Source organism: Furipterus horrens, unplaced genomic scaffold (assembly GCF_987537825.1).
Source record: "Furipterus horrens unplaced genomic scaffold, mFurHor1.1.pri manual_scaffold_4, whole genome shotgun sequence".
Lineage (NCBI taxonomy): Eukaryota > Metazoa > Chordata > Mammalia > Chiroptera > Furipteridae > Furipterus > Furipterus horrens.
The window spans coordinates 200,718,503-200,732,943 of NW_028327174.1; the positions used below are offsets into that span (position 1 = coordinate 200,718,503).

Here is a 14,441-nt window from a genome sequence, read left to right on the forward strand (position 1 = left end):
AGAAGTGTGGAAAAGGTTAATAAGGGACTGGGAATGGTTTATAAGTGTGTGGGAAGGGTTTATAAAACCTTAAAATATATATATACAAATACTAAAATAAATGTAAGTTTCCTATGTCGCGGATTTTCACCTACCGCGGGGGGGTCTAGAACGTAATACCCGCGGTAAGTGAGGGAACACTGTGTTAGCAAATCCAATCCAGCAGAAAGGACACAATCCAAGGGACAGGCATCACCATTCAGTAGGGTTTATCATGGGAAAGAGGTTGATTCAACATTTGAAAATCAATCAATGTAATTCACCATCTGAACAGACTAAAAAAATTTAAAAAAAACTTATCCTCTCAATAAATATGGAAAAAGCATGTGACCAAATTCAGCACTCATTGACAATAACGATTCTCAGCTAATTAGGAACAGAAGAGGTATTCCTTAGCTTGATACAGGATGTCTACAAGAAATGTACAGCTAATGTCACGCATAAGGGTAAAAGACTGAATGCCATTCCCCTGGGATCAGGGACATTTCAAGGATGTACCCTCTCACCTCTCTTATCTGATATTGTTGGAGGTCCCGTTAGTGCAATAGGCAAGAAAAAGTAAAAGACATACAAATGGGAAAGGAAGAAATAAAACTATCTCTACCTGCAGATGATACCCCCCCAACACCTCTAGAAGTAATGTGAGTTTAACAAAGTTGAAGGATAAAAGTTTAATATAAAAAATCTATTTTTATATACCAGTAATGAACAATTGATAATCAAAATTTTAAAAGTGTCATTTACAATAGCATACACACACACACACACACAAAAAAAAACACATTAAAAACTTAGGTCTACATCTAACAAAATATGTTCAGGATCTTTATCCTGAAAACTGCAAAACACCGGTGAAAGAAATCAAAGAAAACCAAAATAAATACAGAGATACATACTATTAATGGATTACAAGACTTGCTAAGATAGCAATTTTCCCCAGACTGATCTATAGAGTCAACACAATCTCTATCAAAATCTCAATAAGATATTTTTTTGTAGCTATCACCAAGCTAAAGTTTTGCTAAGAGAACTTAAATAGCCAAACAATTTTGATGAAGTATAAAGTTAGAGGACTCCTACTACCTACTTTTAAGATTTACTACAAAGCTACAGTAATCAAGACAGCAGGTGCTGGAGAAAAGATAGGCATGAATGTCACTGGTGAGCACAGAAATAGACCTGCGCCTATGTGATTATACAATTGGTGCGAAACAAATGCACAGTCTCGTGAAAATAAAATTAACTTGGCCCATACTGCACACCTTATGCAAAAGCTAACTCAAAATGGATCACACACCGAAATATAACACCTAAAACAATAAAACTTCTAGAAGAAAGGAGGAGAAAAATCTTTGTGACCTTGGACTAGGCAGTTCCCTTATTAGATAAATCACCAGAAGTATGGTTTACAAGAGAATAACTTGCATTCCATCCAAATTTTAAAGTTTTGCTTTTCAAAATAATGAAAAGCTACAGATTGAAAGAAAATATTGGCAAATCACATATCTTATAAAAGATATCCAGAGCGTACAAAGAACACGCAACGTTTGCTAGACGCCAAATGGTTGTGTCCACCAAAACCCATACGTTGAAATGCGAATGCTCAGTGCTGTTAGGTGAGTCCTGTGGAAGGTGATAGGTTGTGAGGGCAGGATGAGGGCCAATAAAATGCCAGGCATTGTGCCAGGTGCCAAGGAGAGCAATGGCAAAGGCTACCACGGTCCCTGTCTCAGTAGAGGTTTTATTCTAGTAGAACAGACAGAGAGTATAAACAAAAAAACGACATGGCCGTTTAAAAGCAGTTGTGATAAACATGAAGATGATGAAGTCCAGGGTGTTAGTAGAACACCTAACAGCAGACTTGAAGGAGTCTGGGTGGTCTTCCTCTTCTGGGCCCCAACAAATAAGTGAAGTACCCCAAGTTGGTCAGAACCTTGTCTTCCGACTTAGGCATTCTGTGATCTTTGGACCAAACTTCAATGTACCTTATATTTGGGCCAACAGCCCTGTTTATACTCAGAGAGACAATCAGCTGGAAGTTGATGGAGAAACATACCTGAGATTTTAAAAAATATTCAAAACACAAGTATCATTAAAATTGGGTCAGTGAAACCATCCCTGTTCTGGAAGGCTGGTGGCATAGCCTTGATTTTCACAAGTGCAGCAAAGGGAAAATGCTCAAGGTCCCCAGGCGGGGACACAAACATGAACTGGCAGGTGTTGCTCCTGCCTCCTGACAGCAGTGACAACACAGCCCCCTGTGCGCTTTCCTACATGGGTTGAAACATTTTTGTCTGAAAGCGATCATCTTTAATATTGCAGTTTTGCCAAATTCTTTTCTTTTCCCTTGGCTAGGAATTATTCTAACTTGGCATTAATTCAAAATAAGTTTCTTATGCACCTACTATGTGCCAAACTCTAGGGATATGGGGGGGGGGGGGACCTCAGTCTCTGCTCCTAAGAAATTCAGTCTAGTAGTGAATTCTTTAATAAACGACTAACTGCTCTCCATTGTTGGCCAGTCGGTCCTCACGCTTCCCCCCCCCCCAAACCCAAAGCTCTCCTACTATGCTCGCACAAGCGATCAAAAGAAGTCACACTGGATTTTACTTCTTTATTTCCCTTTCTTAGTGCGTCTCTGCCTTCCTCACTTCGAGTTGGGCATAAAACGCTTGACAACATGGCTCTCCACTAAACTCCAACTCCTTGGCATATAGCTGCCTCCGACAAGATGTGTTCAGAAGCCTCTCAGCCGTGTTTCTTTTCTGGGTGCTTCGTTAGCTCATTTCTGAGGTCCACCGTAAAGGCCAAAGCGTGTTGCAACACTAAGATTCCTTCCCTGGCTTTGAAACGTCTATACCGTTTTTTAAAGTTATGCATCCCAAGAAGCCTCTTGCGGTACGGGCAGTCTTGACTTAGAAGGGCGCAGAAACGAAGATGGCCCCCTGGTATTTTCTGCTTCCTGAGAGTCCCAGGGGAAGTAAAGTGTAAGAGGAGCCACGCTGGTTTCCCGGTGGGAGCGTCCTTCCGGAGCTGGGTCGCTAGGCAACCCCAGGGGTGCTGTTAGCCCATCCTCGAGCGATCTGATTCCGGTGCAAAAACTCGGGCTGGGGACTCCCTGCCAACACGGGGCACGGACTTCTGTGGTGCCGTCCTTGGCCCTCCGGCCTCCCTTTGGGTCCTCATGGAGCCATTTCCAAGAGCTCAGTCCCAACCTTCCAAACCAATGGCCGTTTCTGGAAGGGCTGCCGGGGTCAGGCTCCTAGGGCACCGGCACCGCTCGGGGGCTGTCTCTTGGGAAGGCCACGTCACTCTTCTCCCAGCTTCCACAGGCCGACAGCCGGACACCTCGGGCCACCGTCAACGCTGGAGAGCCTTGTGCCCGCACCACCGACCAACCTGGGCGAAATCACGTCCAGGGTGGGCGGGGCCGCGACCTGTCCGTCCAGACCCGACGGCGGCCTCCCGCGTTGGGCCCGCGCCTGCGGCCCCGCCCCCCACTTCCGGCCGGACCGCCGTCACGTGTCCTGACCCGCCCCGCAGACGCGGCTTCTCCAGCTTCCAGTGTCCCGTCTTCCCTTCCGCCGGAAGTGGAGCGATTTTCCTTTTCCGGCTACGGGTCCCCAAACGGAGGGGGAGGCCGGACGGGGTAGCGGAGCGGCGGCGGGGGCGGTAATGGCGGAGCTGGTGCAGGGGCAGAGCGCTCCGGTGGGGATGAAGGCCGATGCCATCGTGGACGCCCTGCACCGGGTCCGGCAGGTACGGGCGTGGCCGGCGGCTGGAGCACCGGAGCCCAAGGCGCGACCGGGCCGAGCCCGATGGAGAGGAGGGGGTCGGGTCTGGGGTCGGGAGGCAGCTCGGGCTGACGCCTCAGCCGGGGCTGGCAGTTCCTGGGGGCTCCTGCAGCCGGGAGGAGCCGAGAGGTGAGGCGCCCCTGCGAGGCCCAGGCCCAGCGTGGCGGGCGGGTCTTCCAGGTGCCTGCAGCCGCTGGGACAGGGTTTGCCCAGGACGCCTGGCCCCGGCGCCTGACGCCGGAGCTGGACCGTCGGGGCAGCCAGCGAGCGTGGAGTCGTGAGGTTCGCGAGGGGAGGGCACCGGGGAGCACACGGTGAGGACCCGGGTGTGGACAGAAGGCGGCTGTCTGAGGTCCCGCAGCTCCTTAAGGCTTGGAAAACATCCTCTTCGGACTTTGTGGACGTTGAGGGTGGAGTGGAGGGGTTCGGGGGCTGTTACTTTGGAGGGTGCCCTTGGAGAGGGGGAGAGAGGGAGGTGTTAAGTAGCTGTGGGTGGCCCACGAGGCGTAGAGATTCCTTATGGAATCTCGCGGGGAGAAGGGGATAATGGACTCATTCCAGCAGTGAAAATTTACCATCTGACAACGTCCTGCATTTTGTCAGAGTTAAATTCACTGATTTCTAAGGGGGTGCGAGCTTTCCCGGAGCACGGCTACCGGGCCTGCCATATGGGGCTTCGGCGGGCTGCTTTGAACAGAACGCATCCTTGCGTTCTGCGTGGAAAGCTCACTGACAAGTTGGCTCTAACACTCAAGCTGCCGCTGAGGGTCTTGTATTGATCATCTCTTCCTCTTTAATTGTAGGCACACTAACAGAAACGTTAAAGGTTGGGCTGTAGCTAATTACTGCTTGATTCCTCCCAGAGAGCCACAGGACTCATTGTGTTAGAAGATCCACTCGGTCCCGTGAAGATACGGTCTTTCCATCTCTTTCCAGTATTCCAGGGGCGGGAACCCTACCTGCTTCCCAGATACTGACTTTTCGTTTTCACACTGATGCTCCTGTAGACATTTATGTTGGATCCCAGAACTTTCCAAACCTGTGGTTCCACCCAAAACTTGACCCGGTGACTTGTTACTTACTGCCTAGGCACCAGCCAGTACCGTAGTGAGTCTCCATCTTACTTAGACCTCAGAGCCAGCCAGTGGCTGTGATGGATGAACATGCCATCCTGCTCCCCTTCCAGCACCCTGCTTGCCGGCGCGGTACGCTGCTCTAACGCTCCGGGGTCCAGACCCTTGTTTCTCCCGGGCTGCTAACATGTAATGGCTTTCACTCTGTGCCGATGTGTGACACTCAACCGTGTTGGCCTTCTGTATCCAGGAAGACTTAGAGTCACTACCCTAAAGAGCTCAGATCCTCAGTTTGCAGAAGGCCTGTGGTTGAACATAAAATGAATTTTGAACCATTGAGAAGACTTTCTGCTTCTCTTGAGCCAGTGGTTGAACTCGTATTCTTGGACAACCTGCTCAAGAGGGAGGGAGACCCTCAGTTAAGTGCTGACCTACTGTGGATTGTGGAAGCAGTGGTGTTTGCTCCTAGCAGAGAAAACTTCATTGGAAATGTTCCCAGCTCTGAAATGCGCCATTGACTGGAGCAGTAATAAGCCCGATGGAGACACTGCTGTCAGTGTATTGCTTCTGAATATTAACGGCTGGAGGTCGATACTCTCTCTCCAAGGATTTGATGGCCTTTAAAAACTAAAGAAAATAAACAGGTTTGTGGGTAATTGTAGGTTTGTTTATAGATTTGCATTGGGCAGGAATGCAGTGGGAGAAATCAGACCCACTGTGTGCTCATAGTAAAACGAACCTAAAAGGATCTCTACTCATCTGGGTGTCTGGATGGCGGTGGCTCTGTACCACTCCGTTGTATGCACAGCATGTTGCACAGATGTGATTTTCCCCCAACAGTAGCTGGCAGTAAAAGACTATGCATGTAATGTTTCCGTCCCTCTTACGTATCCTCATAAACACCAGCAACAGTGCACGAGGCCCTCATAAGTCCGTCAGAGAGCAGGAAGCTTTCTAGTGCTCAGGTTATCTAGAAAATCTTAATAGCGTCTGAGTTGACCCTGCTGGGATTTGAACCCACAGTTTCTGTTAAGTCTGGTATTTGGAGTCCGGCACGTAATCTACTCACCTTCCCTCCTGGCATCTAGAAGCCTCCTTGTGTAGCCTTTGAACTTTTTTCAACAAAGAGAGCCGATTGTTGCAGCTGGTGTTTGGCACAAATGGGTAATCCAGCCATTCTGTGGAGGAGTACACAAGTGTAGGATTGTGACCTGATTCGGTGCCATCGATGAGTATCTGATGCTGCCGGGTACTAAACAACCATCATGTTCAGTTCTCCCGTTGCTGGTTGACAGGTTAGAAATAATAAAGTACTATTTCTTCAACTTGTTTATAGAGAGAGGGCAGGACCTTAATAAGGGTGAGATGTGGACTCAAAGCCAAAATAGGTCATCCTGTTCTATGGTTACACTGCACCTCTACCCTGTCTGGGTTACAAGGGGACCTTGTGGAGACCGGATGAATAGATAAAAATCTGTTTTATTTAGTTTTCTAACCATGTAAGAATGTTTCCAGAAAGCCTGTGTTCATTAGCCATCGGGTACTGCCTGAGAGATACCGCCTGTGCTTGCTTGGTATATGACGCTTCTGGCTTGTAAAGCCAAGTGTGCTGAATGCCCGCCTCTTGTGAGTGACACCCCACTGAGATCAGTGGGGACCAGCTCCGGTCACTTCACTTGGGACTCGCCCCGGCGTGTGTACTCACTTTAGCTTGAAGAAAACCACTATCTACAGGAAATCTGTGGGCTTCTTCTGCATCTTTGAGGGGACCCAGGAACGTACCCTGCAAAGAGCCAGCCCCTGTTAAAGGGTTTTGGTGATGTCGTCACATTGTCACGGCCGTGCTGAGCTGCAGGTTTGCCGTTGGAAGGGAGGCACTAAATGAACAGTACATGTGCCTCTTAAGGCCTTTCTCGATTTCAGCTGAGACTTCTTTATCTCCCTCTCAACGCTGGACAGCCCCTGTTTATTGCCAGACTTTGGTTTCCTCTGAGGTCCCGGTTATTTGTAGGTAGAAATTTGCCCAGAGCAGTGTCCTCCAAGAGGGGGGCCCATGGGCTGGGGGGTTGGGGGGGGCTCACAGCAGCCCGCAGGCTTGCTTCGTCTGACCCACACAGGGCCAACCCTTAGAGACCCGAGTGAGTCCCCGTAAAAAGGGAGATGTCTAGCTTCTCTGGGAGAGGTGTGGCCGCACCACTCGCACATCTTGCAGTGGCTGTATTCGGGGGGTGGGGGCTCTGCCCCTTTGCAAGGAAGTTGTGGCCCGACAGGTCTAGCTGTTGTTTGCAATTATAATGGGAAACACTCTGGGTGGAGAGTTGGGCAATCTAAATCTCCTGCAAGCAGCTACGTGACCTTGGGCTAGGTTAGCGACCTTGGGCTAGGTTAGCCTTTCCCAACATTTGATCTGCAAGCTGTTAATACTTATATCACCCATGGAAAAGGGCTCATGGGCAGATAAATTTGGGGACTGCAGGGTTAAATAAAGGTGACGTGGCTTCTTTGCTGCAAGACTTCTCATTGTCTTTAAAATGCTCATGTACATTAAGACCTGCAGTGGTTTGGGATGTGCATTGTAAATATCCTGAAGTTAGGTCCCTTCTTACCCTCCTTTCATAAAACCAAATCCCATTCTGTGGATCAAACTTGGGGGAATGTTGAGCTAGGGTATCTCAGCAGTCCCTTTAAGCCCATGACCATTCAGAGCTTTTATCTAGCAGGATTTGAGAAGAACCTTTTTTGCCTTATTATTTTGGTTCTTCTACTTTGTAATATACAGCAGGTCCTAAAAAAAAAAAAAAAGTTTTCATTCAGTGTCATTTTGTTACAATGATAAGATGCTGTAGGAACTTGACTCTTATTCGTATCAATCAGCCTGTGGTAAAATTAGTTTCTTTGTATGTTGTTTCACCCCAGTTCAGAGGCTCTTTGGATGGCATTAAGGACTTCCCTCTCCCCAGCTTTTCTGTGCAGTCCTTTTACTCTGAAGAACCATCCCCCATGAAAACGTTTGGCGCTTTGAGTCTTGTCAGGAAGACACTCGGGAAAGAATAGTCAGTACTTCTTTTGGAGGCATGAACCACACTTTCCCGAAGCCAGATGATAACAGATCACTTGCAAGACTGAGCAGTGTTAATGGGAGCAGTGATGTGATCCAGATTACCTGCCAGGATTGGAGGATCTGCTGAATCCAAGGCTTCTTGCTGGATGCAGACACAGCGCAGAGCTAACTAAGACAAATTTGCAGCTAGTTTTGTCTTACTGTGGATTAGATCTTCACAACAACCAGGTGTGATCTTCCGGACGAAGGTTATGCTTCTCATTTTATATTTGAAAATAAGCCAAAGGGAGATGAAGCAGTTTTCTCAGAGGCACACAAATAACCACCTATGCATAGTCCTTGGACCCATGTCTTCTGCACTCTATGAAGGCCTTGGTTCCTTTGCAGAGGTAGTTGGGTAGTTTTCCATTTCAGTGAGATGCCAGCGGAATTTTTCTGCAAAGCATGGAAGGCTGGTGAAGTTGGATGGAATGGAGGGGAGAAAACTAATGGACATGTCACGTTGAGGGCCTTTGGTGGGGGAACCCCAGCTGGAGCAGCTTACAGCTTCAGCTGGTCATCTTAGTGTGTGGCCTACAGGGGAGCTTCTCTGTATATCCACTTTAAATTTAGCAAATGTTTAATGAGTACCTCAATGTGCCAAGTACTTTGCTCTGCATTAGGGAAGTTCTTTTAAGTTTTTTGGAATAAAAAAAGACTCTTGAAAACTTTGACCCTTTCCCCAAAAATATTTAATAGTTTTGTCTATAAATTCAGGATGGTCTAAAGCTGAGCCCTTGGAGCTCCTAGTTAAGGAATCTTTGTCCTTGGGGTACCAAGGTGTTAGAAACAGGTCCACTCTTCAAAGAGCTTCCTATAGCAAGGAGACAGTAAACCAGTCACTTTCTCGGGGAGTATTTAATTCTCCCCAAATGTGGGGAGCATGATGTTGTCAGGAAAAGCTACTACGGAGAGCTGATACCTGTCTTGACTGGCATCTAGAATCCCTTGCTTCGGCTAATGCCAGTAAACAGGGCAGGGTCAGTCGGGACCCTTCTCTGATGACAGCTAGAGCCACATTGGTTGAGCCTGTGTTAGGCGTGGTGCCAGGCAAGAACTTCCATATGTGTTCTCTCATTTCATGGCCACCAAATTCCCAGCGGGAAGTACAGTGAAGCAGTTATTAAGTTTGGGTTCAGATGATCTGAGTTCAAGTTCTGGTTCTACCGCTTACTAGCTTAGTCACCGAGCAGGTCACCTGCCTTCTTTAAGCCTCCGTTTCATTGTGTAAAATGAAGACCGTGATGGTGGTAATAGCTAGTGTTAGAGTTCAGGAGGTTCCTTTCGGGAGGTGGGGCTGGGGCGTTACTGAAGGGGCCCGAGGCCGGCTCCCGGGGTGCCGAGGATGTTCTCTTTCTGGGCCTGGACGCTAGTCGCACAGGCCTTGCAGTACATGAGGCTTCATTGAGCTGAAAACGTCCCCAGGGACTCTCCGTTATTCTTCAGTAAAGGTTAAAATAGCAAACACTTCTTGTTTCTTACCATGTGCCTGGCCTTGTCCTGGTGCCTTACAGTCACCTCGTCATCCTCTTGGCGGCAGTTCCAGGCAGGCTCCACGCCCCATGGGGTGAGAACAGGAGCCACTCTGGAAGGTCCTGGGAGGGTTAACTGAAGGCACCGGCAGGCCTTCATGGAGCGCGCAGTGTGTACACCGACTTACCGCTCTCCACGGTGACCTGCCAGGCAGTGGGGTGCAGAACCAGGACTTGCCCTGAGCACCACGAGTCCAGACCCTGCCTCTGCGGCTCCTCTTAGCCCCCAGCTCGGCTGCTCTGGCCACGTAGTCCAGCCTGTGCGTTCTCCAGGGCCCCAGCGAGGCCCCTCAGGGTGACGGTAGGCAGGGGTTCCAGGGAAGCAAGCGGGGTTCCCGCTTCCCGGGTGGCGTGAGCTCTCACCTCTGCTTGCTGGGTGCACAGGGGGTTAGCAGTAGCTTTATTTACAGCGCAGACATGGCGCGTGGGCAGCTTGATGGCCCTTGATGGCTTTGCCTATTTCCATTCAGTGTGGAGTTCTAATAAGTGTGAAGTTGTGGAAATAGTCACAGCTTCCTATTTCGATTTATAGGGTGAACTACATTGATTACAAAACCTGTCGTCAGAGAATCTCAGCCCTAAAAGTGTGCTCTGGGAATAATTAATTGCCATGTTTATGAACTTAAGTAATTTGTGATCCACCTTTGTGATATTCGCCATATCACACAAATCATTCAATCATTTTAAAAGTTAGATTTACTTGAGATATTTTTCAAAAAGAAACTAAAGCAATGTGAGTGAAAACCTCTGCCATGCATTGAAGGTAACTGTAAGAAACATGTATTCACGCATGCGCCTCCCGGTCGCCTGTGTATCCCTCTTTGGAAAACACTGGCTTCGTTGTCCCTGCATTTTACAGGTGTGTACGCCGAGGAGCAAGGCCACTGAGGGTCTTGCCCAAGGTCATACACTGAAGAGCTGGCTGGAGACCCCCACTCTGACTGACTCCTGATCCAGTGCTCCCTGCCTCCGCATTTCCGCGCACCGCTGGCAGCGGGGGCTAAATGAATTCTCTCATGCTGAATTCTGTTTCGCCTTTCACTGCGCTTAAAATAGCACCGCTAGTGAGCGAACTCATTCTCTTCCCCACCTACCACTGAAGGGGAAAAGTCGCTGAAGTGGTAGGAAATTGGTAGCAGAGGCCCCTCAAGGTCATGCTTTCATTTTTTAAAATCATTTTTTACTTTATTGATTTTATAGATAGAGAGGAAGGGGCGGAGAGAAAGAGAGAGAAACATCGATCTGTTGCTCCACTTGCTTATGCATCTGTCGGCTGGTTCCTGGATGTGCCCTGGCCGGGGATGGAACCCGCAGCCCTGTGTACGGCACGATGCGCTGACCCACTGAGCGCCCCGCCAGGGCTCAAGGTCACGCTTTCAGATGACTGGAGCGGCCATGGTTTTCTTTGCTTTAGGGCCTGTGCCGTGAACTGAGAAAGCCCCCTACTTCCCTTAAGCAGCTACTGTTCAGAGCGCTTAGTTGCAATGTGAGGGCAGACGAAAGGGTCTCCATGAGGCACAAGCCCCTTGGCAGGGTACTCCCCTTTTTCACCCACCTGCTTTGCCACCTGAGCGCTTGCTTTTGCATCTGAAGTGAGTAGCCAGGCTCGACAAGCTTATCCAAAACACAAATGGGGAACAGGATTGCAGTTGGGTGGTAGAATGCTGCTAGCAAGATGTCTGTGTGCAGCATTTTCTTTAAGGGCGAACAGCCACTTGCCCCGAGAGACTGGCTCGGACATGGGAGGCGGGGGTTTTTATCAGCAGTCTTAGTATTTTAATTGTTTACTTAAAATAACGCTTTTAAACAAGCAGCCATCTAGGCTACCATCATCTCTAGCCTAGACAGGGATTGGCAGAATTTTTCTTTAAAGGTCCACGTAGTAAATTTGTGTGTGTGTGTGTGCGTGCGTGTGCGTGGCTTTGCACACTGTATGGTCTCTGTGCAACTCCCTAACAGTAACAGGTGGGTGTGGCTTTGTCTGAGAAAGCTTTCCTTACAAAAGCAGGTGATTCTCCAAGCATGGTTTGCTTACCCCTGGCCGAGAATATATCCCCTAAGTGGTGCTCCTACTCTGGTGCCCTGTTTGCCTTGTCCGAGGAGATCTTTAACGGCTCATCGGCATGTCACTTCCCTTAGAAGCCTGCAGGTGCTTCCGACCACCCTGCCTGTAAGACCCACAGGCCCCGCACCAGGACCTGCAAGCCCGGGTGGACTGACACATCTGTTCCTTCCACTCGGAGGGCATTCGCTTCTCTTTCAGGCTTACACCTGCCAGGCTTGCTCCTGCCTCGGGGCCTTTGTACACACAGTTTCTTCTGCCTGGACAGCTCTTCCTCGGGGTTTTGGAGAGCCAGCTCCTGCTCATCATTAGGTCTCAGGTTAGGTGTCACCTCCCAGTGGCCTGCCCTGACTGCCCTGTTTAAGGTAGCGCTCCTAAGCACGCTCCCTATGTCATCATCTTACTAGCACCGTGCTTACTGCCAGCTGAAACGGTCAGTTTATTGTGTACCTGGGACTCCCCACGGCCGCCCACTGCAGAGAGCAGTGGTTACTCTTGTTCACGCAGGAACCCTGGTGCCTGGAGCAGCCCAGCACATAGTAGGTGGCCAACATTTGCCGGGTGAACTGCCTGGTTTTACAGCCATGGGTGTAAAGCTTTTTGTGTTCGGAGTATATTGTTATCTTTTCAAAAACCATGGAGCCTGCAGCGTTACACCCATGGCATGATACCCAGAGGATGGTAAGCAGAGAAGAAAGGGACTTGCCCAGCATCACAGAACTAGTGCATGAAAGGGGCCAGGCCTGACCCCAGCATACCTGACACTCAAATCTTGCCTTGGGTTTGCAAGACTCTCTCTGGTGGTTTGTTTAAGGAAATTTATCTTTCTGTTGGTCCCAGAAGGTCTCAGACTTCTGGGAAAATTGTGAGAAACTCAGAACTGCCGTTAAAGACTTTCCTTTTGATTAAATGACAGTGTTGATTTATATGAAGGCCACTTTTTCTAATGAGAACAAAGTGGATAAGAAGTTCTATGCAGCATTGGTTTCTGGGGGGGAGTTTTTAGTAGCTGTGCTGTTCTTTAACTGATAATCAGTGTTAAAAGTTGAAACCTCTCAGAGCTGACCTCACTTGCTCCTGCGCGGAGCCCTTCTGCCTAGTCTGGACCAGTGGTCACGTGCGTCCTGCCCCTGCTCAGACACGTCCGGGAAGAGCAGCGCAGGGTTCCATCTCTCTGTAGAGCGCATCGCCCCTTACACAGACATCAGGACTAACAGGATGGGGACCCCCCTAAGGAGTCGTCGCATCTGAGCAAACACGGAGCCCTGATTTGTTCCTGAATTTTTCAATCTGCTTCTTCCTGTAGATTGCTGCTAAAATTGATTCCATGCCTCACTTGAATAACTCCGCCCCTCTCGTGGACCCCTCCGTGTATGGCTATGGAGCGCAGAAGCGGCCCGTGGACGACGGAGGTAAGTTGTCGCGGACGCCCGTGCCTTTCCGGGGGCAGGGAACGCGTCTGTTGGGCTGGCGGCTTCGGTGCTGACCGTTGCCCCAAGAGCGACCTCCCGCACCGCTGGGAGAGGGCCGGGGGCGGGGGGGTGCTGAGGGTGGCTTCTCAGCCGCTGTTCCTCGGTGCGGCCCTTCCTGCCTTGCCGACATGGGTCTTTTCGGCTGGGCTCTCGGGGAGAGACGTGGCCTTGGAGCATCAGCGTGGGGGGCTTCCTTTGACAGTTTTGCTGGATTTAGCCCCCGTTTTTCCAGTACACATGTAGGAATTAAAGTTCCCACTTTTCACCAAAGAAATGCTAGGTTCTGGTGCGCGGGCTGAGGAAGCTGGGGCTACACCTTGAGCTTAAAGAAAGGAAAAGGGGCATGGAGGTCTTTCCAGGCCTGCCTGCTGGTTTTTCAGCATTCCCGTTTATGACCGTCTCTTTCTAGAGAAGGTGGTTCTTCCATTCATTCGTTACTTTCTTGGTTTGTTTATATGCTCCAACCCCCCCCGCCCCGCACCCCTCCCCCCCACATTTGAGACCAATAAGAAGTGCCTGGCCCCAGCACCCTGGCAGAGTGTCTCTCCGATGTTTTTCTGCAGAGCTTGGCCTGCCTTTATCTTGTGTTGCCTTCCGCCAGGTGTGAAAGGAATTTCAGACACACTCGATGGCCCATGAATATTCATAGTAGGTGGGCCAGTGTCCTCTCTTTCTGGCCTGCCAGCCTGTCTGCATCCAGCCAGGAATCCAACCGTGAACGTGTGTACATATTTCCGTGATAGATTCTTCTTTCCCTTTTTATTGAATTTATTGGGATGACACTGGGTGCGATATATTATTACGTGAAAAAATCAAGGTGTACAACAGTGTATATTCTGTAGTCTCCTTTTCCAAAAAAGTGCATGTTTTTATATACATAGTAAAAAATGAAATTGGGCCTGACTGATTTCTCTGGTTTCCTTGGGGATTCTAAAAGAGGAGAGTGCCATTATTTTCAGATGTGGGAACCGTTTTGGAATAATTGTGTAGGCTCACACTGTGAAGACTTTAAGGGGGTAACATTTGGGTATAAAAGTTCTTGTCCGTTTAAAGAACTTCTCACGTTTGTGATCACACATGTAGGAAGTGTGCTCCAGGCCGCTGGCCCCGAGACGGCCACTAGACCACCGCTGCAGACGGTACCCCATGGTCTTTCTTATTGGGCTGGATTAGCGATGTCTTAGACCAGATATGACTAATGGCATTATCTGCATTTTTGCCTTAGTGGGAAGCTTTTACCTTTTGAGGACAATTATGCCTCTGTTCCTCCTGTGGGACATCAGGAGAAAAGGAGAGCTAAGTTTTCTGGCCCTGAACACGTATCTCGTTAATGGACAGTCTCTCTGGCCCATGGTTTCCAGAAATCCAG

The 14,441-nt window shown here is 49.2% G+C and overlaps 1 protein-coding gene across 2 annotated transcripts in view; it reads left to right on the forward strand.

Moving 5' to 3' along the window:
• Nucleotides 1-3,625: 3,625 nt before the first annotated feature.
• Nucleotides 3,626-14,441, forward strand: part of FUBP3 (far upstream element binding protein 3) — a 43,394-nt gene continuing 32,578 nt past the window's right edge. For both annotated transcript variants that reach the window (XM_090274904.1, XM_090274905.1), the window contains exons 1-2: nt 3,626-3,798; nt 12,907-13,012. In XM_090274904.1, coding sequence (XP_090131030.1) covers nt 3,715-3,798; nt 12,907-13,012 — 190 coding nt within the window. In that variant the 5' untranslated portion in view covers nt 3,626-3,714. The remainder of the gene's footprint in view (nt 3,799-12,906; nt 13,013-14,441) is intronic.